The following is a 27074-nucleotide window of genomic DNA, read 5'->3' as shown; positions in this document are numbered from 1 at the left end:
ATCTGTTGTTATCAGAGTAGATGCATTGTTCCCTGAGCTTGTGTATTTTTAAACACATGTGGAGCCAAACATGAGGGGTAAAGCTATTAGCATCTCAATGAGAGGGGAACATGTGTCAACTGAGAGAGATGTATTAAAGTAAGATACAGCAACACATGCTGGCACTCTTTAAGCACGAAAGGGGAATTTCATTTGTCTGACCACTTCACGCACCATACTTTCAAATATTTAAGATCAGCATCGATTCATGCTGATATTTTACCTTATATAAACGTGCCTTGTGAAGTCACAACAGAATTCTCACAGTGGTGGTTGTTTTACACACTGTAGGCTCTACCCACATGGAGAATTTGAAATGCATATTTTTCCTACATTATTTGAAAAATTTGGTTCAGTAGTCATTCTTAAGGATTTCATGGTTACATATAGACAGATATAAAACCAAGGAGGCGTTGGCTCCTTTTGGTTTGTTTTCTTTCTCTCTAACGTCAGGGGGAGGAGCGGTCTAGTGAGTCTGTTTGGTGTATTTATAAAGGTAATGCAGTTAATGATAGAATAAGCTTTTAAGACTCCACAAAAGGAGACATTTTGGAAGTGCTGGTGGGGGTGGATCTGGGGGGTTGGTGTTGCTATTTCCAGAGGTGATGAGAACACTTTTAATGGTTCTTCACTAATCTCATGTTTCTAGGTGGATTAAGTTTGAAGAAAAAGTGGAACAGGGTGGGGAGAGATGGAGCAAGCCCCACGTGGCCACCTTGTCCCTTCATAGCTTATTTGAGCTGAGGACATGTATGGAGAAAGGATCCATCATGCTGGACAGGGAGGCTTCTTCTCTCCCGCAGTTGGTGGGTAAGTATGTTGTCTTAAGTTCCTATCATTTTTTTCTGCTCTACCTACCTCTCCATGAGTCTCTTTCAATGCAGATGACTTCTAGTGTAAGCGGAGCTGAATATTCTATAATATTTATTCTCTCTCTTTTTTATATTATAAAACTAGTAAGGGTTATTGCAAAAAATTTGGAAAATACAAATATTGAGAAAAAAGTTAAAAATCATCCATCATACTTCCATCTGGACATAGCCATTGTTAACATTTTGGTGTATTTCCATCCAGTTTTGGTTCTCAGTCCTCTCTCTTATGCTTTTCACTTTTATGTTATATTAAAAATTACCATGTTTATATGTACAGATTTGCATTCCTTCACTTATTAGCATAAGATTAATATTTTAAATAGAACACCCCCCCTTCGTCCTTGGTCATACTGTACTGGAAGTCTGGACACTAGATTTCTAGAACTCCTTGACCTTAGACATTGCGCTGAGCTTCTCTGGGCCTCAGTTTTGTCATCTGTATCCTTGACCTTAGACATTGCGCTGAGCTTCTCTGGGCCTCAGTTTTGTCATCTGTAAAATACAGTTTGAATATTCTGTAAGAAGGAAACTGGTCTAGGTCTAGTCCCTCAGTTGGGCTGATTTTGTAGGTGAAAGTCAAGCTCTTTTCGCTGTAGGTAGAGCAAATTGGGTGGGGCAAGGAGCCAGCAGAACGTTATGGATTAATGACTGAGTCAGGTCATGGTGGTGCCGAGGGTCATTTGTACAACCCCGGACAAGTCACTGAATCTCATGGTGCAGAGCAGCTTTGGCATCTTTGTAATTAGTGTTGTGTAGTGAATGTCAACTCACCACGTTGAACACCTTGAGCACACGTCGCTACATTCCAAAGAGAGGTTATTGTTTTCATTTTCTAGCAAGAGACTGGCCTAAGCTGCCTTATTATCCTTCAGGTTGGTGTGCTAAAGATCATGTGTTCCTTAAGGAGAGGTGCAGGGGCTCTGCTTATTATTCCTAGGAAAATTCCGTAACTCGGTGACTGCATGACTGCACTTTCTTAAGGGTCTGCAGTGGGCCTACTTTGGGATTGTGAGGAGAGGATGTGGATCGTGGCCCTGATGACCAGTGTAAAATTCCTGTGTAATCTCGAAATTTCTTTGAATATCTGTAGGCAGAGGGCTTGTCTATGGCATCTGTGTCTTTATGGACAACGGGAAGGCTATAGTATTTGTATTGGAAGAGAAGATCCGTTCTCAAATCAGGCATATATCTTGCTGACCTATACACATCTGTTTCTTCTTCAGAGAGCTTGTTAGTTAGATTTACAAAGCAGCTCCGCGCTTTCCTTGCATCTGAAGTGCTTAAGGTACAAGTGCAGAAGGGAGAAAGACTAATGTGAAGATTCTGGGTGGACAGAATGAAGTAGTTTATGCATTTATTCAGCAGTGGTACATGGCCTTCTACAATGAGCCAGACACTATTCTAGGCCCTGAAATTAGGTTTGCAAATCTACCACTTTGTAAATGGGGTAAGTTACAAATCCATGTCCGCATAGGTAGTGAGAAGATAATGTTGGAAATACTGCTTTACGTAGAATTTTTTGTATTTGACAAGGCAGGTGAGACTGAAAAAGGACACCTGATATATGAGGAGAGCTGTTGGATTATTGTATGCAGGGAAGATGAAGCCCATCTACGAAGACAGAGAGAAGCAAAGGGAACGAATGGTTTTCCAGGCTGTTTGTTTCACTGACTTTTCTTCATTTGTTAAAGCTGCAAGAGAGATTGTTATCCCAAAAAGTATCATGGTTAGCAAAAATCAGTCCAGTTTCTGAGCGAGATTTGCAATTTTCAGGCTGTAAGAACTAATCTAGAGCAAAGATGTCTGAAGTTAGAAGTCAGAAGTGCCTAAGTGCAAAGCAAAATGGGAATTAAACTTGTGACTGGGCAATGGATCGCAATCTGTGTGTTGTGGTCTAAGGGTCATCGGGAAGTTCCCTGTATTGAAAAAAAAAAGTCCTACCGTAGACCATGGTTACTGCCTGAACTTCCACTGTTTGGAGATTCATTTCACTGAACCCAGGGTTTGTTTTCTATTAAAATATACATACTCTTTGGCAGATGTCATATATATTCATTCCATGAGATGCAGAGAGGTGTTGTAGAAATAATGGTGGATTTAAAGTGGGGGTGGCGGTTAATTAAAGTCTACCCCTACTAGCACGTGTGACCACAGACAAGGCACATTGCTTAACTTATTCGCAGTCTGTTTCTCGTCCGTAAAAAGTGGATGAAGGTAGACCTCTCAGGGCATCGTTAGAATTGAATGAGGATCTCAGGTGTAATTGTACTTACTTTGATGACTATCCCAGTATGAATGAGTTTATCCAGATCTTTCTACATGTCACCTAGCAGGGGCTGAGTGTAGACTGAGTCACGTCAAGAGATGCTCAGGGACTTCATGAGCAGGGGAAAACTTCTGAAAGGTGTAGTAGATGGAGCTAGAAAAAAACCTCACAGCTTCTTTGCTGTGCCTGGAGCTGGCTGGTCAAGATGGGTGATGAACGTTAAAGTTGAAGTATATACTTGGGCTTTTCTGTAAAACTGTCTTCGAGGTCTTCAGCACCAGAAAGAGCCATCTTAAGGCATTTCTGGTCTTCAGTAACTAACTGACCCTTTCCATGTAGTAGAAGACAGAGTCCCACATTACACTGGAGCCTCATTAGCCAATGGCCAAAGAGAGAGGTTCTGGTATTTACTACATTTAAGAAAGGTTCATCAAGCATTTTACATTCTCAGTTTAATTTTCCGTTACTTTTTATTATCAGCTGTGGCTTTTTTTCTCTAACCTCCACACGTTTGCTTTAATAATGTCATTAAATTTTAAAATTGGACACCACTAGGTCACTTTGAGGTGTCATCACTCAGTACTATGTTTGCTCTACCATCCCTGAGGCAAGCAGGCAGGGAGCCAGTGCTGTCATTCTGGAGCTGATAACACAGAGAAACAATTCAGAGGCAAATAACACACATCACAAGCAAAACAAAGAAATTTAAAAAAAAATGGACTAGATTTGGAGGAGTGGGGAGAAGAACATGTTTGAGAGAGTATAAGTGGCTGAAAAGAAATACTTAAAAATCCTCTGAAAGAGTCAAATCCTTACAGCAGGTTAAAAAAAATGAAAGAAAAAAAACTGCCCTGATTTCAAGTGGTAAAATGGCATGGTAACTTCAGTTACTGTCATTACTTGATTATTAAAAAATCTTTTTCTAGCAGAGGATGCAGTGGATTTGTTGTTTCCTGAATGGTGGTGTTATTCAGACTTGAGAATTACATGCAGCTAAGTCTTAAGATGCATTTCCCCTTCACCCGACTTTTATTTCGACAAACAAGAAGAAAAAGAAATCATGATGAGTGTGATTATATCCAACAAACAATAGCACCATTTCTTTCCTTTTTCGCAGTCCACTTGCTGCTCCTTCTCAGTGGCCTCCGAGGGGCACCCTCCCTTTGCAGGTGCAAAGCCACTGCCACATGGGGGCCCGTGAGCAGTGGGCCGCTGCCTAAGCGGGTGTCACTTCTCACACTTGTGTAAAAATTCAGCCTCATTCTGATTCTCCTCAGGACCTCTCCTAGTTTTCTTCATGAAGATCCCCTTCTGAACCCTAATAGAAAATGTGTGTTATTTAAAGGATAAAACATCATTTTTATAGGTTATTTTAATCACTTTATTATTGCTGTCATCTTACAATTTTACATTTAAAGTATCATTCGCATATGAAGCCAAGTACATGAGAATTTCTCTCCCCTCCTTAGTTAAAAAACAATTATAAGCCATTTCAGGTATTTTATTATGATGGGAAATGGATTAGGAAAATGTAGCTCTATTTTTGGAGGGCTCTCTCATTTTTATATTTAAAGGCATTCCTGGGCTGTGCATGTTGGCAGATATATTAGTCATGTTTCTTGCTTTTAACACCTTTTATATTTTCAAAATGGTAATATATTTATTTTTTATCACAAAACTAAAACATGTTCATTTCTAGTAATGCAGAAAAATATAACACGCAGAAGTCAAAATACCACTAATCTCATCTTTCAGAGCTATCCTCCCAGCAGTTTTTCGGTACATCTCTGTTTACACACATGAAATTTATTTTACAAACTGGGATCATACTATAACCCTCTAATCTGCCCTTTCTAACTTAAAAACATAATATGAATATTTCCATGTTATTAAATATAAACATCATTTTAATGGCTGCAAAATAGTTAATCATCTATAGTTGGGCATTTAAGTTGCTTTCAAGTTTTTATCGTAAAGAAAAGAAATGAACATTTTTGTTATACTTTTGTGAAGTTGCTTATATCCTGATTATAGATTTCTTATGGTGAAATATTCAAAGGGTTTGAACATTTTAAATGGCTTTGTTTTGTATTGGCCAAGTGGCCTTCAAGAAAGGTGGTCCTGTTTGTTACTGTCATCATCAGTACATGGCCTTGTCTATTGCATACAACATTCACGTCACTGGAGACTGGTCTTTTAAATTTTGCCACTTTGATAGATTAACATAAAATTGGTGAAATTTGTTTAAATTGTCTGTTAGTCTTGAAGTTGAATATTTCTTGGGCCTTTTGTGTTTCTTTTAAGAATGGACTTATATACACTACCAAATGTAAAATAGATAGCAAGTGGGAGGCGGCCGCATAGCACAGGGAGATCAGCTCGGTGCTTTGTGACCACCTAGAGGGGTGGGAGGGAGACCCAAGAGGGAGGAGATAATGGGGATATATGTATACATATAGCTGATTCACTTTGTTATACAGCAGAAATGAACACACCATTGTAAAGCAATTATACTCCAATAAAGATGTTTAAAAAAAAAAGAATGTTACCTTTGACCTTTTTGGGGGGTTGCATGACCATCTTCTCTTCAAGTTTTTTTTTTTTTTTTTTGGTCTAGAGTTTCCTTCTTAAAGAAAGAAAAATATCATGTGATACGAAAAAAGATCTAAACAGTGAATCAGAAAACCTGGTTTAATTGGTGGGTGGGGGGGTTGCCTTTAATTAGGCTGTATCGGTGAGCATCTCCCCTCTCGCACTCTTTTCTCATCTGTATAACAAGAGCTTGAACCTGATGCTTCCTGAGATTCCTTTCGGCTCTGCGATCATCTTGAGCTGGCACTTTCTCTCCCAATTGGGTAACGTCTGTGGGATTTTGAACACTGAAGGCTTAATTTTAGTGTAGCTATGAAATGTTACTGCCTCCACTTTCCTTGAAGGGTTTTGTAGTTTATGCTTAAAGAGATCACTGTGGGCCATTTTTATGGAAACCTAATGAAGGGCATAAGCCACACAGATGTTGTAACCTGTTCTAATTGGTGATTTCCAGACATTAGTAACAGAGGGCCGGCTGTGCGTATATATGCATTGGTTTGAGATTACAGGGGAGGTCAAGAATAGAGAGAGGCCCTGCCAGGAAGGGTAGATAAAGAAACACTTTAATCCACAACCCTGGAATTAGAGTAGGAGTTTGATAACACTTGCAGGAGATATGCCAGGGCTATTTATTTTTATGGTTCTTCTGTAAAATGGACTTTCCACTTTCATTAAGACTTAAGGGGAAAATAGATGCGTTGTATTCAGTAGCACTTAATTATTTCACTGTGGAACAGAGGGTTAAGTATAATTACAGAATCCGTTCTGAGAGTTTTACTGAGTAAGGTTTGTGTAGTTAAAAATACTCAGAGCTAAAGGCCACTCTCAAACCAAAACATTCCTATGGGAGAAACTCTTCCTGCTTTGCCCAGGCTCTCTACCAAGTGGTCCAGTGTTATGTGACATTTATAGCATCTGTGTAAGGCATGTGATGGAAAATCCTGGATTCAGCCTCTACTTGGCTCCCAGGTAGTTGATTGTACACTGTGTGAATCGTCAGCTTCTGGCTGTGAGACCAGTTCCATGACTGCTTGTTAAAAAGATGGACTAATGAGAGGTGCAGTCATGCCCAAGCAAAGCCCCTTGAACATCTGTAACTTCACTTTACGAAGAGATGGGAATGTTTGGGAGATGCTGTTATCCTATCAGTATCCATCAATTTTCTTTCAGACTTTTGCAAAAGAAGAGCTTTTGTTCTCTTCTCCACTTTTGTATGTGGAGGAGTTTGCGCAAGAGGAAAATATTGATGTGTTTTGATGCAGCCATGTGCCTGAACAGGTGGGCCTGGGAGCTATTGTTCTAGTTCTCTGCCAGGGACAAAGCTCTATCTGCAGACAGTGAGGTGTTGTCCTGCCATTGCATCTTTTTTATTATTATTATTTAGTTAGTTAGTTAGTTTTGGCTGCGTTGGGTCTTCATTGCTGCACCTGGGCTTTCTCTAGTTGCAGCACACGGGCTCAGTAGTTGTGGTACACGGGCTTAGTTGCTCCGTGGCATGTGGGAGCTTCCCGGACCAGGGCTGGAACCCGTGTCCCCTGCATTGGCAGGCAGATTCTTAACCACTGTGCCACCAGGGAAGTCCCCTGCCATTGCATCTTGCACAGATTCTGTGATATTTTGTCCTGTGCTCCATTCTGGGCAGTGTATATGTCAACCTGTGATGTGACGTTAGAGGAGACTCTTATGTCATACTGCAGACATGCTGATTTGTGAGAAAGAGGACTTTTTGTTTTCTGTTAGAGTAAAACATATCCTTCAGCAGACCCACTCATGGAGCAATTTCTGTGAAGCACAGTCATCCTTTCTACTTAGAACCATTCTGAAAAAAAGAGCTCATAGAAATTTTTTGGGAAAGATTTTTCTAAGACTTTTTTATTATTTTTTATTGAAGTATAGTTGACATATACAATATTATATTGGTTTCAGGTGTACAACGTAGTGAATTGGCATTATTATACATTATGAATTGATCACCACAATGTCTAGTAATTATGTCACCATACAAAGTTATTACAATATTATTGATGATATTCCCTATGCTGTGCATTACATCCCATGACTTATTTATTTTATAACCTGAAGTTTATACCCCTTAATCCCCTTCATCCATTTCACCCACCCACCTCCCCTCCTCCCCTCTGGCAACCACTAGTTTGTTCTCTGTATCTTTGGGCCTGTTTCAGTTTTGTTTGTTTCTTCATTTTGTTTTGTAGATTCCACACATAAGTGAAATCATTTGGTATTTGTCTTTCTCTCTCTGACTTATTTCATTTAGTGTAATACCCCCTAGATCCATCCATGTTGTTACAAAAGGCAAGATTTTATTCTTTTTTATGGCTGAGTAATAATTACACACACACACGCGCGCACACACACACACACACACACACACATATGTATATATCACATCTTCTTTATCCATTCATCTATCAGTGGGAACTTAGGTTGCTTCCATATCTTGGCTATTGTAAATAATGCTGCAATGAATATAGGGGTGCATATTATCTTTTTGAATTAGTGTTTTTGTTTTCTTTGGCTAAACACCTAGAAATGGAATTGCTGGATTGTGTGGTGGTTCTATTTTTAATCTTTTGAGGCAACTCCGGTACTGTTTTCCACAGTGGCTGTACCAATTGACATTCCCCACAGTGTAGGAGGGTTCCCTTTTCTCCACATCCTCACCAACACTTGGTATTTGTTGTCTTTTTGATAACAGCCATTCTGGCAGGTGTGAAGTGATATCTCATTGTGGTTTTGATTTGCATTTCCCCGATGATTAGTAATGTTGAACATCTTTTCGTGTGTCTGTTGGCCATCAGTATGTCTTCTTTGGAAAAATGTCTATTCAGATCCTCTGCCCACTTAAAAATTGGATTTTTTTTTGATATTGAGATGTGTGAGTTCTTTATGTATTTTAGATGTTAACCCCTTATTGGATGTATCATTTTCAAATATCTTTTCCCATTCAATAGGTTGTCTTTTTGTTTTGTTGATAGTTTCCTTTGCTGTGCAAAACCTTTTTAGTTTGATGTGGTTCCATTTGTTTATTTTTGCTTTTGTTGCCTTTGCCTGAGGAGACAGGGCTAAAAAAATATTGCTAAGACATGTCAAAAGAGTGTACTGCCTATGTTTTTGCCATGAGTTTTACGGTTTCAGGTCTTTCCTTTACATCTTTAACCTGTTTTGAGTTTATTTTTGTAAATAGTGTAAGAAAGTGACTTAGAGCTAATAGAAATTTTAGTGATTTTTTTTTTTTTAGTAAGACTAATATATTAAAATTTCTAGAAAATTCTGATCAGGTTATACTTTAAAATGACTAATATATTGGAAAGGCTTTAGTTGGATCTAAACAAGAAGAATAAACCTTCCTTCTTAGAAAAGACTGAGGCATAATTTTATACTTTAATCTTTCTTTCATTGGATTAATTGGTTTTCAAATAACCTGATATGGTATTATTTTTCTTTACTTTGTCCTATTATAAAGAAAATATAACATTACAGAATTTGGGAAAACAGATTTAAAAATCAATAATGTCGTGATGTTAAATTTTGCATATTCTCTTCAAGATTTTTTCATATCATTTATATTTCTGGCACAGTTGCTATGATAAGAGTACATGAAATTTTCTAATCTTACTTTTAAACAAAACAATTGGAAAATATAAATTACTTATTGTGTTACTAAGAGAAGAATGTGATTAATGTGAATTCACTACTAACTGGGATTGAAAAAAAATTACAAGACAGTTCTTCCTCTCTAAACATGTAATTAATACCAGAATATTTATAACTCTCTCTTTAATGCCAATAGCACTGTACTCTGTATCTTTACCTTCACAGACAGTGGAAAGTTAGAAATTTGGAAGATAAATATATTGATATTAAATTTGAGGATGACATCCATAAAATTACAGTAAAACATGAACTTTGTGGTCTTGTGACTGAGTTTCGTTTTTTGCTTTTGTTTTGCTTTGTTTTTGTATCAGAGATGATTGTTGACCATCAGATTGAGACAGGCCTATTGAAACCTGACCTTAAGGATAAGGTGACCTATACTTTGCTCCGGAAGCACCGGCATCAAACCAAGAAATCCAACCTTCGATCCCTGGCTGACATTGGGAAGACAGTCTCCAGTGCAAGTAGGATGTTTACCAACCCTGATAATGGTAATGCAGGGGCCGCCTGGCTGCTGCTCTCTCTTACCTGCCTCACTCACCTTTATTCCACCTCTTGTCACCTTTATTATTTTTTTTTAAATCCCTCTTCTTATTTCTTCTTTTCTCAAGTTCATATGCCACAGCCATTTCATAATGACACTTTTTATCCGATTGGGCAGGTTTGCAGTCCTGTTGGAAAGATGTCAGCAGTTACTGTAGGCTGCAGATGCCTTGCTTGTTCCACACACATCTATTCTGATTGACTGAGAGGGTTTGGTAATAACGCTATGATAACACTATGATAAAACAACTGAATGTTTCCAATGAATCAGCAAACTTATAGATTATTGAGTACATCAAGGAAAGTGCTTTTGACATGGTGGCTTGTCAGAATTAGGAGGATAGACTAAGATATGATACTCTGACATCGCGTATCATGAAGTGTTTGCTTGGTACATGAGTTGGTGTCCAGCCTGTAAATGATCATTCATAAAAGTAAGGTTCAGTATTACTTTTACTGCTTAAAAGGCCAATCTACTCTTTTGTTATATGATACTGATAGTTAGATGTGAGAATAATTATTCAAGGTAGGATATTAATCCCATTATATAGCAATAGGAAAGGCACTGTGTTTTATTTATACTCTCTTGCATTTACCAGAGTTTCTTGCAAAGTGTCTATCCTCTGTATCATTGTCTTTGTTTCGAATAAATTTCATGATTTGGTGCAGTCTAAGGGAGAAGTTAATTTCCATGAGGTATGGAAAATGAAGTTGTGGGGAAAGAGTTGCTAAGCGTTGGGCTGGTAAAACTAGGTCTCTCCCATTCCACCCCCAGTCATTTTAGTATTAAGAGGAATGAGTAGATAAGGGAGCTTCTAATTCATTGTTCTCAGCTGCACTTTCAGAATAACATAAAACATCTTGTCACGGAAAAGGTGGACTAAGTGAAGTGTATAAACTGAACTCTAACTCAGCCACTCCATTTCTGGAAATCGGGTTTTCTGACTTAATATTAAAATTAATGGTTGGCTGGGAGAGAGCTTACTGTTAGCAAACTTTGCTATATTTTGGAACCATTCTATGTAGTTTTTTTAATGAGTGTCTAGTCCTTAAGCAGAATCAAATGAAAAGTTCAATTTTATTGAGTGACTTTTATATTGATTTAATTGCTGCTGTAAGTGTTCTTTTGAAGCACAACAGGTTATAAATAAATAATTAACATTAAAATGTTCTTTATAAAAAACATTCACAAAAGGAAGAATCTAATCTAGAACATTCCTGTGACAATTTGATGGTTCTACCATTACCTGGAATATTGAGGCTGACTGGAAATGTTTTGATTTTTGTATATCTCTTGTTTTATTTATTTTTTAAATAGCATTTTGAAGAGTTTAATGGCTGGAAATGTTATGTGATAAACAGTTTGTTAAAACTGATGTCACAAATAATAATTTTAAAAACAACTCACATTTTAAAAATTATGGCATTTAAAGTACAAGTCTGTTTTTTAATATCTTTATTATCCTCTTTCTCACATAAAATGAAATTTTATGATTTGGAGACTTACTTTTTTTATCACGAAGTTGGTGGTAGTATAAAGAAGCAAGAAAGTGCATTGTTTTCAAATGTTGCTGTATTTGCAACGAGAAGAGGAATGAATATTGTAGAGCAAGCGTGCCTTCTACCAGTGTGGTGTGAGGGTGAGCTTCATTTTCACGGAAGTATAGGCAGAGGAGAAATTAGGAACAGATGGGTCTTGGAAGCCAGAATCTTGTGCTTTGGGGGAAAGCATTTGGACATGGAATACAACTAATGAGTTGATATTGCTCGGTCATTCAATCTTTTATCCTATCAGTAGATCTTTGTACTTCAGAGGAAAGTTGAAATTGCATTTGTCACTCACCTTCTCACATGTGAAATGCCATAGATGCTGGGCAGAAAGCAAGTAGGAAGGGCAGGCAGTTCTTTTTCTTTCTGACTCTTCAGCTGTTCAGCTTACACCCTACAGCATGGAATATGTTTAGGCCTTTTAAAAGATGTTATTGGCATTTGTGTTACCTAACTCCTTTTAAATATCCAGAGGCAAGATTTGGCTTTAAGAGATTCTATAGTAATGAGTTTCATGTGCCTCCAAGGTACATTATTATAAAGTATCAGATGGGAAATTTTTGGTTATCTAGAGGCACTTTTTCTTAACTTGAAAGTTTATACAGTTAGAAATGTTCTTAAAGTAAAATTCTAAAATAAAAAATTATAGAACTTTTGCTACTACTTTAATAAATCAGAATAATGTATCGATTGTAGTTGAAGCTAGATTCTAATACCCCCATGTAAACTCCTAGATAAACTGAAGTCACCTTGGTTTTCTATCACAGCCTTAGAAAATAGACTCAGGATGATGCCAGCCTTAGTTATGATAGCAACAATGCAATTAATAGCTGAAATCTATGGACATACTGTAGAATTGGAAATTTTTTCATTCCCCAGTAGTGTGCTACCTCTTACGTACTCACAAGAGCCAATTGCTATCGGGAATTTTGAGGGCTGGTTGTAAAACACAGCTACTATTAAAAATTAAGTTATATAAACATATACAGTTAGATCATATTATTAAAAACAATGGTAATAAATACTCAAAATTCATTATCTCCTACTTATTTTACTGCATTTTACTATAGGCTATGCTCTTCAGGTTACATCTATTGTGTCTGTGTAGTCAAAATGCTACAAAATAGGGTTCTGCTACAAAATAGTGGGAAGTAGAAAACTTCTTCCCAACTCTGTGTTCAGGGACTTCATATTGGAAGCTTGGACTCAGTTACGATGGTAGTATTACACCATAGAAATCAGCAAACTCTACAAATCAGGACTTGATATATTGTTTTGTCAATTGTTTCTAGACTTAAAAAAGGGATAGAGAAAATGCTAATAATGCAGATTAAACTTAAAAGTAGGTAGTGTCTATAGCCATTATCTTAGCTTGGGCTCCTATAGCATGTTACCATAGACTGGTATAAATGCTTAAACACAAGCATTTATTTCTCATAGTTCTAGAGGCTGGGAAGTCCAAGATCAAGATAAAGCATATGTGGTTCTTGGTGAGGGTCCTCTTCTTGGTTTGTAGATGGTCACCTTCTCATTCCATCTCCACGTGGTAGAGAGAGCTCGATCATCTTTCTCCTGTTTCTTCTTATAAGGGTGCTAATTCCATTCATGAAGACTCTGCACCCAAAGCCCCACCTCCTAATACCATTACATTGGGAGTTAGGATTTCAATATATGAATTTTGGGAGAATACAAACATTCAGTCCATAACAGCTGTTAAAATGTGAATAACACAAAGAATTGAGGAAATATTCTTTCAGTATTCAAAAGATATTATCCAATTTAGCGAAGGAGTCACCCACATCATTGATGATTGAGTGAAGTCAGTACACTCATACTTACATATATCTTCATTGTTTCACTTTTGTCTTACTCATTAACATATATGATAATGGATGTTCAACATGGATGTTGGACCTATGCTTGTTTGCCAGCTGAAACCATAAGTTGGCTACTGATAGAAGAGTTTGGTAAAAATCAACAAAAGTTTTCTGTGAGAATCAACTGGCTGTAGGCAGTTTACAGTGGAGCATTGTGTATTTATTATTTGTGCGTGTGCTGCACATCTTTTATAGCAGTAAAATTTACTACACACACACACACACACTTTTCCACCAGAGAGCTGGTTTTCAAACATTTACCAGCCCATGCACTACAGCCCACCACTGTCTAGCCATGGCCAAAGGTTAACTCTAATTTTTTGGGTCTTGATGTGGCTTTGGATTCCAGATGATTTAATGATTTTGAAAAGAAATGAAAAACATTTTTATTTTTAATAAATCAGGGAAGAATCAGGCTAGCTTCCAAGGTGTTAATTATTGTGAAATTGCCACTTATCCAAGACATCTGTGAATTCTGGTGGGCATGTCTGCCAGGTACTAAATTTTAGGCAAGTGCTATATTTTCTCAATATATTACTTGAGGCATTTCTATGGAGTTAGTGTTGCATGAAGAAATTAATGAAGTTTTCATTTCCTCTGGTGTTAGACTTCCGTTTAGCTATTCTCTTTTTCTTTCTCACTGTTATTTTAGGTTGAACCATATGAAATTGCCATTTTTGTGGGTAAAATAAAGTTGACTATCGGCAATTTCATATGGTTCTACTTAATAATTTGGTCAGAGATACTTAGATAATAGTTCTGTATTATTTTAGTTTACTATGAAAGAATAACATTGAAGCCTAGGAACATTCCTTGGTAGTATTTAAAAATCAAATAAGATGTATTTAGTTTATGTTTTATTAGAAAGTGAAAGTAAAGTTTATACCTAATCTGTATTCAGTCAATAAATTGACAAGGTTACCTGATAACTCTGTTTTAAAAAGTCATGTTTTATAGGATTATCTGATTTTTAAAAGTATAATTTACCATTTAAATGGATACTTTTGATATGCATGGTCTAATCTTACAAAAGATGAGTAATACCCAACTTAAGGACCAAGAACCATAATTCGAGTATTTGGCTGTCACTCCCTTTATGGAAATTTGGGCGAAGCCATTATGAATTTGTCCCTGGTCTTTTCCTGGCTTCATTTTTTCCCCCTAGACTACCATAAAAATCCTTTCCTTCCGTGGTCTGGGGGTACAGATGCCCTTTACTGAGAAGTGACTTTAGTTATCCAACTGCATCTAGACTATGAATTTCATTTTGCCCAATCCAATTTTATGATCCCAATATTCATTAGTTTTTTCAGCAAAAAACTGGAAAGGTAATTTAATACCCAGTTTCTATGTTTGTAAAACAGAGATAATGAAAATTAAATGAGATAATAAATGTAAAATGTTTAGAATGGTAACTGTACATAGTAATCACTCAACAAATAATTCTAAAGTATATGTAATAAGTTTAGACACAAGTAAGGAAGAAAAATCTCATATTGAGTAAGAGTATTTTCTGGAATGCTATTTGCTCTGTAACTTAACTATTTTGGAAGAATCTCATGGGTATAGTGCTGATTTATTTTCTCTGCCCTTTGATAAATGATACCAATACCGTTTCATTAGCAATGGGAGAGGAAGAAGCCCTTTCTCATCACAGCCCTCTTACAGAATAGTCTGTCCCCATCATTGATTTTCCTCTTTGCTGGCTTTGAGGGAAACCCTAAACCACACTGAGAATCGAAGACTTAAAGCCGCTGCAGCAGGTGGATGAGGATTTGGAAAAGGTGGCAGGTCCAAGCCAGGGCAGCTGGTTCCTGGGCCTCGTGCTGCTTCCTCCAGGCTTTCTCCTGGTGCACTTTGGCCTCTTCTGTAGTTATGGGGGCTCAGGGCCTGCTCCTGATTGAACCTCCAAATTTTATCTGAATTCACCAGTTTCTGTTTGTCTATCAGGTATGAGAAATGCAGTCCACTTGCTCCCACCATTTATTGCCCACCCTTTACTTTCTCCCCGGATTCCTCTATTCAGTGTTATCTGCCAGGCAGGATGCTGCTTCCTAACTCTTTCCCACACTGCTGTTTCTGACATTAGCACACAACACCTTTAGGTATTTTAAAAAGTGTAGTCTATTGCTGTTACCTATAATAACATAGATAGTGGTTAGCAACGTAGAACAAACAATGAAAAGAAATCATTTTTTTTCCGTTAGTAGTAATTCTAGGTCCCACTGAAATGTAAGTAGGATTAGCTAGGCTCTTGCTGCTTTGCACCCGATTGGAGGTTAGGCATATTCCAGCTATTTGGTTTGGGTATTAGATCAAGCTGCCTAGATACTGGCATGTGGTGGATCTGGCTGGGACCATCGCCAGGTTTGGCAGCTTTCTCAGTCACTTTAGACATTCTTAACTTTTGTCTGTGTTTTGGATTCCAGCTTACCCCAATTGTTTCTGGCTGGTTATTCTACTTTGCAATATCCCTTTCCCCTCATACCCTTGAATTCAGACCTGCTCCCTGAATCAGTGGGTAAGGCAGACATTTCCCTGACTTCTCTCAAAGATTCTGTTCCAGAAGCAGGTCACTGTGCTTCTCCAGTTCTGAGATAGGTCAGCTGACAGGCTTACATCACCTTCAGAGGAGAGTCATCTTCCCAGGTGCCTTTCTGCATATAACCAGCTCTTTTCAGAAACCAGCAGCACACATCCATCTGTTTTGTTCAGAACTCTAATTCTCCGTTCATTTGCACAGCACAGATGAATGTCCTGGCTAGAATTCAGTGAATGACCAAGCTCTTCTCAGTCTTAGATTAAATGAACCAATCCATGGAAAGTTTCTAGAAAAATGTCTGAAGAAAAGTATTCCTTAATAACTGTAGTATTTCTAAATCATTTATCAGATACTATTCTTTTTTTTTTTCTTTCCCCAGACAGGTGACTGATCTTCTAAGATATTTAATGTTCAGATCTTTAAATAAACAATAATACATTTTTTCTCCAAGGGTCATGCCCTTGCAGTATTTGCTAGTCTAGTCTGCTGTTTATGGCAATGAAGAGTCAGTCTTAAGAGATATAACACAAGTGAGTATTTAGTTTTTGATATTGAAGGCCTACTTTACAATCTTCTCCTTGAAGACATGGCACCATCTTTTCCAAAGGCTTCATTCTAATCCGGGAGTAATACTTAGTAGCAGTATGAGTTTGAGCAATTTACATTATCTCCTTGAGCCACAGTTTCTGTATCTGTAAAATAAGGGTACTAATGTCTTATTCTATGTATATAACCAGGAGTAAATGAGATACCTTTGTGAGAAGTATTTAATAATCATAACGTGAGATGTCATTGTAAGGAACAGCTATTATTCAGAAATATTTTAAGGGGAAAATTTAGTGCCTTTCAGATTTAAAACTGAAGACAGAGCTTCAATTCCCCACCATTATTTTGTATTTTCTCATTTTCTGTGTCTTTTAATTTTTTTCCCCCACCACTCCATATATGAAAACATTCTTGGAGTTTTATTTTTAAAACAGCACTACTTTCATTATCAACTTTACAGAATCCAAATAATACATAAGGAGGTGCCACTGATGGGCTTTATAATATTTTTAACTTAGAGTATAAAGATTGATTAGTATGTCTGAGCAATGACAGTTCTTAGTTATCAATAAATAATACATGTATAGCAGGATGTTACCATGAAATAAACATATTTAAAAATTTTACTCATTGCCAGTCTGTTTTACATAACCACGGTCTGTGATGGAGTAAAGGAATGAAATGATTCTCATTGTCGTATCTTACCACATATGAATATTCTCTTCTCCATTTCTTTCTTTCTCTGGAAAAGAGCCCTTAACTGATTTTCTGCTGCCAGCCTCGAGTAAATCTTCTTCCAAGGCTTGAGATCCTTGATAGAGCTGCCCTTGTGAAGTCTTGCTTTTCCCAGACTCAGCTTGCTGTGAGAGCAGACAGGAGGGTAGGTGTAGATCCTACTCCCTGCCCTGGTCTCTATGAAAGAGAAATAGAGAGGAGAGGAGAGGGAAGGACAAGAAAACATGAGGGATGAGGGAAGGCAAAATAGAGACATGAGATGTGAGCACTGTGGACTCTTTGCCGTGTCTTCCCAAAAGAAAAAAGGGGGAAGAAAATCAAAGTCTTCCAAGAATGATAAAGCATGCCTCATTTTACTTGAACCCTGTTTCAGTATAAATACAAAGGACAAAAAGGAGATTTTTTGGGGGGTTTATGAACCTGATTTCTTAAAAATCACATTTTGATATTAAAGTTGCATTAAATTAAGCCAAGGTTGCTGTCTTTCATGTTTTCCAGCACACTTCAGGATGTTGAACAAAGGAAGTATCGTTCCATCAATGGCTGTAGTAGTAGCAGCAACAACAATAATAATACCTCCCATTAATTGAGCACCTGTTATACACCAGGCATTGTTTCCTGTGATGTTTCTAATGTTTCTATATCATTATCTCCAACTGCAGATGAAAAACCTGAAGCTCAGAAATGTAAAATAACTTTCCTCAAGATAGAGAAGTGGGGGAACCTAGTGCCCTTGATAACAATATTCATATTCAGCTACAGTGGTAATGAGCTTCCTCAACCATAATTTATTTCCCACACATCAGTGATTCCACAGCTCTTACTTTGTATAACCCTGTGTTGTTGAAGGGCTCTGAGGTCATTCTGTGCCTAGGCAGGAATCCATGCCAAACATGGCAGTCGGATGTCTTTGTTGGCTTTCTAAATGGAGACTTCTAGGCAACATGTCATGTGTTTACAGGTGAAATATTGCTAAACTCCTGAGTTAAATTTCTTGGCTAAATAATGGTGTGGAATACATAGTAGGTGCTGAATAACTATTTGAACATACAACATTGCAATCCGGAAAGAGTCCTAAACTTTTAGCAAGAGTAAAATTTGTTTTCTTCTTAATAGGATTGCTAAGAAAATGTTTTTTTGATAGGGCTTTTTTGTGTTTTTTTCTTTTTGGTTTATTTGCCTGATTCAAGTAGGGACACCCTTACTTGAACAGATTTAGGACTGATGGTTTTGAGCAAGTTGATTCTCAAGGGAAAGATGAATCATTACTCCCACCCCCCCCAACCCCAAATCCTCCTCACAACACCTTTTTCTACAGTCTAGCTATTGGAAACCATCACCCGAAAATCTTTAGAGCTATGTCTCCTCATCAAGTCACAATAAAATGAACCAGTTTCTACCTTCTTTATGCCAGAAGTCAGGCAAAAGTGATTTAAAAGAGAATATGTAGGATAGTAGCAAAGCTATTTATTTTGTAGCTTAAGTGTAGAAGAGGTACAGTGAAAGCATTATTTGGAAAAGGCTTACACAATATATCATTACCATGCTATCTATAATCATAGAAAGTTTGGCTTCATGTTTAAGAACAACTTTTCAACATTTTATCTTTGGAGTAAATTTGTGAAGAGAAGAAAAGCAGCATGAAAAGGTTACAGAGTTTGTATCTCTTCCTGCACAGAAGTACACAGAGGTCTAACAAATCAAAATGTTGGAATTTGCCAATATGAGTAATGGATGCTGTGAGCCTTCCAGTTTTCATGAGGGTAAGCAGCCAGATGGCTCCAATCAGCTTTACTAAAACACAGGTGCCAAGTCTCTATGGGCAGTTTCGTTTTCATGCTTGTCTTTGGAGCCAGGTTCTTTGCCAGTGTGTGCCGGGCTCCATTCCATTGTCCCCTGGATGGTGAGGCTTAGCATCAGCGGAGGCTGTATATGCAAAAAGGAGTTCCCAGCTTTAGTTCCCAACAAATAACGCACTGACATGTTGGCGGGGGGTGGGGGTGTAGAGGAGAGAGAAGCTGTTGGGGAAAGGCAGTCATCAGCACCCGAGTTTTGGAGCAGCTGCTGACCTCTTGTACTCATTTTAGGAGCAAGCCATGGTATTGGTGATAGAATTTGGGTGGCTTTGTACTTGTTCAGCAGCTGAAGAATGTGAAGGCTCTTTTGAGTTTACTTTGCATTCCTAACCTCCCTCTGTTCTCACTGATTTGGAATTTTAGTTGGTCCTTTCTTGGTCCTAGATAAATGGCTGCCAGTTGTCCAACCTCTTCCATTTCCTTTAGCTAAGCCTGCAGGAATATTGGCTCGCTAAGCAGGTCCCTCAGTTGTCAAAAGAAATAGGAGGTGAAAATTGGCCCGTATGATAATATATATTTCTAAATGCCTCCCTCTTAACAAAAGCAATTTTGGAATAATCTCAACTGGTTCATTTCCCTTTTTCATTTTTCTTAGTGCAATAAAAACTTGCAAAGAAGTTCAATTATGGGAAACAAAAATTCAGATTGCAAAGAAAAGACATCAGATTTGCCTCAAACAGGTGCTGGCACAGATGGCCCGCTCACAAGTCCTGGCTTTATTTACAGCTTTTAAACACAGACAGATAAATTGACAAAAATGTTTCTAGATTTTATAATGTGCTGAATGCCTAAATTTGGCCATCAACTTACATTAATTTATAATTGATTCAATTTAGAACTTGACCTCCCCAGTCACTAATAGCCTTAAGAGGACTATTTGTCTACCCTGTCATTTGCACACTTGTGTCAATAGATAATCTTTGCTTTCGGTTGGATATGCTTTTGTTTGTTGCTTTGATCATTTAATGACTATATTATTTAGGAGAAAAAAACTCTCGCAAGTCAAATGTATGTAGTCTGATGGTTAGTTATTTCCAACCTCATTGTTGTTCCTTGAAGGATAATTATGCTGCCTGTCTTACCAGGAGTGAGGCGTTTGATGAGAATAGCGAAACAGATGACATGAAACCCAAATGGAACTATCTTCAGGCTGAAGTTGATGGTGTTCTCCAGTTGATTAAAAATATCTGGAGGCACTATGCTGTATATTTAGCCTACATCATTATTCTGTCTCTGATGTGTTCTAACATTTGGCATGGGTACACCACATATTAAAATTATAGTAAAATTAAGTATTAAAGGGCACCAGAAAATGAGAAATAACATGCATTTCTAAATTGATTTGTATTGGTTGATTTGTCTGTATCCTAGACTCATGTTCCTCAAGGGCTGAAAAACAGGAAGCAAAGGGAATTGAAAACCAGTTCTGTATTCATCAAGGAAAATATTTCCGAAGTCAAGAGTACGAAATGTTGCTTTTTTTTTTTTTTTTTGCTGTACGCGGGCCTCTCACTGCTGTGGCCTCTCCCGTTGCGGAGCACAGGCTCCGGACGCGCAGGCTCAGCGGCCATGGCTCATGGGCCCAGCCGCTCCGCGGCATGTGGGATCTTCCTGGACCAGGGCATGAACCCGCGTCCCCTGCATCAGCAGGTGGACTCTCAACCACTGCGCCACCGGGGAAGCCCTGAAATGTTGCTTTCTGTTTTGTGTACAAGATCCATGAAAGGGTCTGTTGGGTAAATCACAAGAAAGCGCGTTACTAATGTAACACCCTGCTCCCTGTGCTTTACAAAAGCGTGTGTAACTTCCCTCTGTGTGTGCTCATGTGGTGCAAGGTTATTAACAGTCTTGATCGTACATCTTGAGATTAGTGTTCATTATGTAAATCTTTCCTCTGGATATAATCCATGTTTTTTGTGTTAGAACTTCAGGGCGGATCATCCACTGGTACTTGGGGAACTATGATGATTGAATGTAATTTGTTTTAGGCTTTTAAATTCTGTGTTGGGATTTGTTCCATCTAAGGATGCAGGGTCATGGGAGGGGTGTGTGTGTCAATGTAATATGTCATTGTTCTCCTTTAACCTGCTTGTGTGATTTGCTTTAGTATTTTTTTCTTCTTAATTAATGCTTTCATCCTCATCCTTGCTGTGGCTGCTCATGTGTCCTCCTCCTCTTCCTGTCTTCTGCTTCTGACACTAAAGCCCGCAGCCCGCTTGAGAACTCAGTGCCCTGCCTAGCAACCCGCACCTTGGACGATGACCCCCGAGTGTGGCGCTTTCCCAGCGTGGGATGGCTGAGTAAGTCAATGACCGGGAAAGGGCAAGGATGGTGGCAGTGGTGGGTGTGGGAGGGCACGAAGATGGGGCTCATGGTTACTGAGTGGAGGACATCCTCAAGAATGCCTGAAGGGTAAGGCTCACAGATTCTAAATTCACAATTACGGATTCATTTCTTGTTAGCAAAGAGGACAGTAATAGTGTATTCTTTGGGTGGTCTGCCATCCTGCATTAAGCCGAGTACCTTGTAAGGCAGTGGAAAGAGTTGGAGACTAAGGGTTGGGCTTGGCACTGGCAGTGCTCCCTCCACGGAACACTTACAGAACCTCAGTTTCCTCATGGTGGTGATGACGCCAGATCTTCTTACTTCAGAGGATTGGGAGGAAGATCTCTTAAAGATGAGGTCTCTGAAGGTGGTGTGAAAGCATTCAGATGCTGGATGAGAGGAAAAACTAAGTTAGTGGTCTAAATCTCCCCTCCCCCCCATACCTGTTAAGTGACAAAAAGGCAGTAGGTGCTACAGACAATGAAAACGTAGCATAAGATAGAATCTTTATTTTTTTTATAAAATAAAGAGTTTTGTTAAAGAGACAAGATTTATATACCTAAAACCAAAAGAGAAAAGAACATGTACCAAAAACATCTGCTGGGCCTGGGAGTTGTGATGGTAGAAGAGGCTTTTGGAGGAGATGATCTTGGGGCTAAATCTTAAAGGAAAAGTAAGGATTTGGTGGCAGGAGAATTGGGGGGGAAGGGCCACTTATTGAACTACTAACTTTGTAATTATTTCTGCTGTACAGTAGGTCTAAGAAGCTTGAAAAATAATTTTGTCTTGAATAATGATAAGAGTTACAAACATTAATTCATCACTTTTTTTGGTACAAACCCTGAGCTAAGTACTTTATGGGGTACCATTTAATTTTCTGAACAATCCTGTGAAATGGCTATTGTTATCCACAGTTTACAGATGAAGAAATGGGGCTTAGAGAGGTTTAATAACAGATCATTAAGTGTCTTGGGCAGGACTTGAACTTCTTCATGTAGTAGTTTCATCTATAACTTTTACAAATAGTGTCTTACTGAAGTTAAAGTGTAAGAAACTCACATGGTTACATTGCCAGAAAGATTTACTCACCTTGCAGTGAACCTTCAGCATTCACATGATTTTCTCTGCAAAAATCACCCATTTCTTTCAGTAAACTTTTTTCTCAGTGGTGCCTCTTAGGGAAAAAATAAATGCAGGTACAAAGTTTAGTCATTGGAATTTGGAGTCAGGCAGAACTGGATTTGAATCCTGCATCTACCACTTACTGGCCTTTTCACTTTGGGCAAGTTACTTCTCTAATGGAAATCTGGGTTTACAGAAAACCCAACTGTAAAACTGGGTTAATCTTACCAACATAGGATTGTTGTGAGAATTAACTTAGAAATATGTAAAGTGTTTAGTGTATTGCTCAGCACTCAGTAAATCTAGCATTTACCGTTACTAGGAAAGTGTTTATAGGAATTGCTCAAGAAAATGTAGCTGTTGTTATCCTTTTAAAGTTTTATTTATTCCATGTCAGACATCTAGACATTGATATACTGTTGTGGATAAAGTATCAAGAAATTGACCAGAACGTTCAGTTTGCTCATGTTGTGGAAATATGGCACCTATTTGGAAATTAACTTAAGATCACACCCTGGGCCAATCCTTCTAAGAAAACACATTTTAGTCATGAGAGATGATTCTTCTCATTGTCTATTTATATGACATATTCTCTCCCTAAACAAACGACTTTGATGTATCATCTCAGTCACCTCCCCCAGGGCTCCCTATTTTTTTTTTTTTTTTTTTTTTTTTTTGCGGTACGCGGGCCTCTCACTGTTGTGGCCTCTCCCGTTGCGGAGCACAGGCTCCGGACGCGCAGGCTCAGCGGCCATGGCTCACAGGCGCAGCCGCTCTGCAGCATGTGGGATCTTCCCGGACCGGGGCACGAACCCGCGTCCCCTGCATCGGCAGGCGGACTCTCAACCACTGCGCCACCAGGGAAGCCCAGGGCTCCCTATTACCTACCACATCAGTTCAATAAACTTAATATACATAATATATAAAATAATGAAGATGTGCAAAGTGGCGTTAAGTCCTGCTGGTCCTACCAACCTATTCCTCATTTTCATCTCTTCTCAGTATGAAGCTCTAGTCTAAGCAGCTTGTCCTTTTTCTTTTGGTTTGTTTCGTGGGTGCCTTGATCCCTTTGCCTTTCTAAGAACACCTTTTCAATTATGCCCATGCAAAACTATTCAGTAGGACCCGAATGAAGTCCCATCTCCTTTATAAAATTGTTCTCATAAACACAAAAGATCTTTTCAGGTCCTAAATTTCCTAGTTCCTATTGTCTGTGTCTCACAGTGGAGGATTTGCTGTATGTTGTTTTATGTTGCCATCTGATGTTTCATGACTTGTATTTTTTCATTTCCACTGTATAGAAAATCTCCTTTAGGTCGGGAGCCTGATCTCATGCTTTTGTGTCCCTTCCAGTGCAGTGTAGGTATTTGAAACATAGGAGCTGTACAGGAAATATTTATTAATCCTTGACACGCTATCATTTCCTTAAAAACAACCAACAGTTCAGTTTTCTTTAGGGCCCATCTTGACCACAGTAAACTATTAACCAGAAGTGAATATTGTTTACCTGGAAAAATTATTTCCTTGTATTTCTGCTCACTGCAGTCTGATGAATTTTGTCATCAGTTTATTCTAATAGTTTACATGGAATTATTTTTTCAGAAACACCACCCAAAATATCACCTAAAAAACAGGTTTATGGACAAGGTTCCTTATCTTTTAGTATTCTCAGCAAGATATTTTCAGACTTAGTGTTAACTTGAAGTAACTACTACCTCTAATAAGCTACATTTAAAGTTGCTTTTGGGGAGTTAGCTCTCACCATTTTTACATTGTGTGCTTCTTATCTTAGTTGTCACCTGAAGCAGATGTGAGCTTACAGCTCTTATCCATTTCAAACGCTGCCAAGGTATTGAATTAGAAGTTGGAACAAAACCAAAAATGACTTCCTCTTAGAGATCTCACCAGCACGTCTAAAACCAGTCTGGGCTACTGCGAACAAAGGAGCTTTTACCTCTACTTTTCAGGACAAGTTAATACCCACCTAAATGCTTTGCCATTATTAGAGCGTAGGTGTGTGCCCTATCTTGGTAGATCCAGAATGGCTCTTCACTCTGAGCGCTTATCTGTGAATTCAGTTTGACGTCTAACAGCCCACATCCTCTGAGCCCTTAGAAAACACTTGTGTCATTTTGCAGTTATTGGCAGTGGAAATCAGCTGCTTTAGACTGTTAGGTCTGAACTTCAAAGAAGAAAATGAGGTTTAGGGGTTTTTTTCCTATCATCTTCTGCACATTCCAGCATCCGTCATCACTTGGCTTTGTATTGTGTCTTTCTGTCTAGTTTGTAAATCTACCAGGCAGGGACCCCCTGGTCCAATTCAGTGTATTGTTTTGTTTTGTAGGTACTTATCAGGTGTGTGATATTATTACTATCCCAAGTATTAATATTAGATAGTACTATTTTTTTTTAAATGAAACCACAGTGGTATAATCCTGTAGATTCTTGTTTCATCTTACAACCAGGTTACACAGTTAACATTAGAATTGAAAGAACTGAAATGTAAGTGGGACTCTTTTGCTTTAGGGAAAAAAAATTGTATTTTTTCTTTTTGGGCATTTCTGGAATTAAGCAATTCAAGTCTTTCAACTGTTGGAAAGTTTACTGACCCAATAAAAATTATAATTTTCTCTGGCTCAAGAATTTTCTTAAAGAGTACTGAAACTTCTTTAGGAAGGTCTTGAACCCAGAGAGTTCACATTAACACATTCAAGTCAACGAATGTTCCCTGGGCCCTTCCATTTCTAGTTTCATGGTCCAGTGGGAGAGAGAGGTGAGGGAAGTTCACAGCTGACAACAATTTGAGAGAGACCGAGCCCTTGGAAGAGTATGAGGAGGGACCTATTTGTCTACAGTGTGTAACAGAGTAGCTTACATTATACTCTCTGAAAATGCTTATTAGAAAAGTGGGTAGTGGGGCATAAAACAATATTGGGGAATTAATTCTTCTCAGAGGAGGCAGACTTTTCAATGGGCCATAAAGGGTAGATTGTCCTTCCATTCATGGAGGTTGTGGTAAAAGCAGGAGTGAGACATTGAAAGGTAATACTAGGCTGAGAGAAAAGTGTACAAGCAACCAGGTTGTTGAGAATAGAGAAGAGTTTGTGTGACATAGAGTCAGTCAACACATTTAATTAGCAGAGAGGGCATAAGAACGGAACCTGTGGGTGTTAAGGTGGCGAAATCATTAAGCTGTTTTGTGGAAGGTCTGTGAACGTTTTTTAGCAAGGAGGTAGTTTGGTCAGAACTGTGTATTAGGGAAATTAATCTGCCGGGGGTTTCAAATGGGTTAGAAGGGGGAAAGGCTGAAGGTAAGGAGAGAGTTAGGGGGTGACTGTAGGAGACCAGTTGAAGAGAACGAGCATCCAGGCTAGGATTGTGCCTGTGGGAATGGAAAGGAGGGGATATTGCAAGACGTGTTATAGAGACATCTGCAGGAATTGGCACCCATTGAATGTCAGGGGATGCAGAGTAAGGAATCCAGGATGCCTCAGGTTTTGAGCTTGCAACCAGGGAGATGGTAGGAAACCTGTCATAGAAAAGGGTGATGGGGTTTACAGAAAGAAGACAGTCCCTATTTCTGCCCCTTTCATGCCTGCTGGGACCATCTTTGAAGATCCATTTGACTAGGAGATGGTTAGATTATGTATCATGGGCCAAGACTCTTTTAGAATTCTGCTTTGTTGGCACATTCTCACCTTAGTTTGGGGGATCCATTTAAACCTGTCTTTAGGGTGCAGAATGACCACCACATCACAGCTCTCTTTAGGCAACTAGTGAGTATAGATCATTTTCATCTTGATTCCCAGCATTTCACCTTCCATCCCTGTATCCAAGATGTGGGCTTGTTCTTGATTGGGAATATTATTTGGGTCATTTATTGTACCATTCTCACATATACTTTTTGGCCTTTTCAAGGGCAAAAAGCAAATCCAAGTATAACTTTCAAAATTATCTCACTATAGCTTTTCATAGTGAAAGACTATGAAAAGACTGTAGGAAACGAAATCTTTCAGCAACCTGACATCTACCTTCAGACTTCTTAGTTAACATAAGACATTCAGAAAACTTATGTGGTAGCCAAGAATAAATTATAACATTCTTCAAATACAGACAGTCCTAACCCCTTTCAAAAAGGGGGTGTTAGTTACTATTTATCCTGAGCTTCTGAAGAAGGGCTCATTAGTTATTTCATTGTTACCTAATATGGTATTTACAGCGGACTAAAGTAGATGCTGGCTCTAGAAGTTATTAATAGAAAGAATCAAGGTGGAGAAAGAATAAAAACTTAGAAATTCTGTTGTATTTCAGAGTACTGGGAACTTGGAGGAGATTTTAAGAGGCACAGATTTCGAAAAATTGTGACCATCTGCTGGAATTATGAAATAAGAGTTGTTTTTCCCCAGCAAGGAGAGCTTGGGAATTGTGAGCATTCAAACTTGTATTTGGCCAAATGGTGGTATATGTGGAATATGTTCACAATGGAAGTCTTCTTCTCCTCACCAAATCTGTGCCTTTTCCTGTCTTTCCTGTCCG

At 38.4% G+C, this 27074-nt stretch overlaps 1 protein-coding gene across 4 annotated transcripts in view; it reads left to right on the top strand.

Moving 5' to 3' along the window:
- Positions 1-27074, top strand: part of SLC4A4 (solute carrier family 4 member 4) — a 353776-nt gene that overhangs the window by 148079 nt on the left and 178623 nt on the right. For 3 of the 4 annotated variants that reach the window (XM_082653633.1, XM_082653632.1, XM_082653630.1), the window contains exons 5-6: positions 689-849; positions 9756-9935. In XM_082653633.1, the coding sequence (XP_082509759.1) occupies positions 689-849; positions 9756-9935 (341 nt within the window). The remainder of the gene's footprint in view (positions 1-688; positions 850-9755; positions 9936-27074) is intronic. The other variant, XM_082653631.1, reaches the window with a different exon arrangement.

The sequence above is a fragment of the Grampus griseus genome, assembly GCF_964374135.1.
Source record: "Grampus griseus genome assembly, chromosome: 4".
Lineage (NCBI taxonomy): Eukaryota > Metazoa > Chordata > Mammalia > Artiodactyla > Delphinidae > Grampus > Grampus griseus.
Note: the sequence above shows the minus strand (reverse complement) of the source record. Positions and strands in the feature narration are given on the sequence as shown.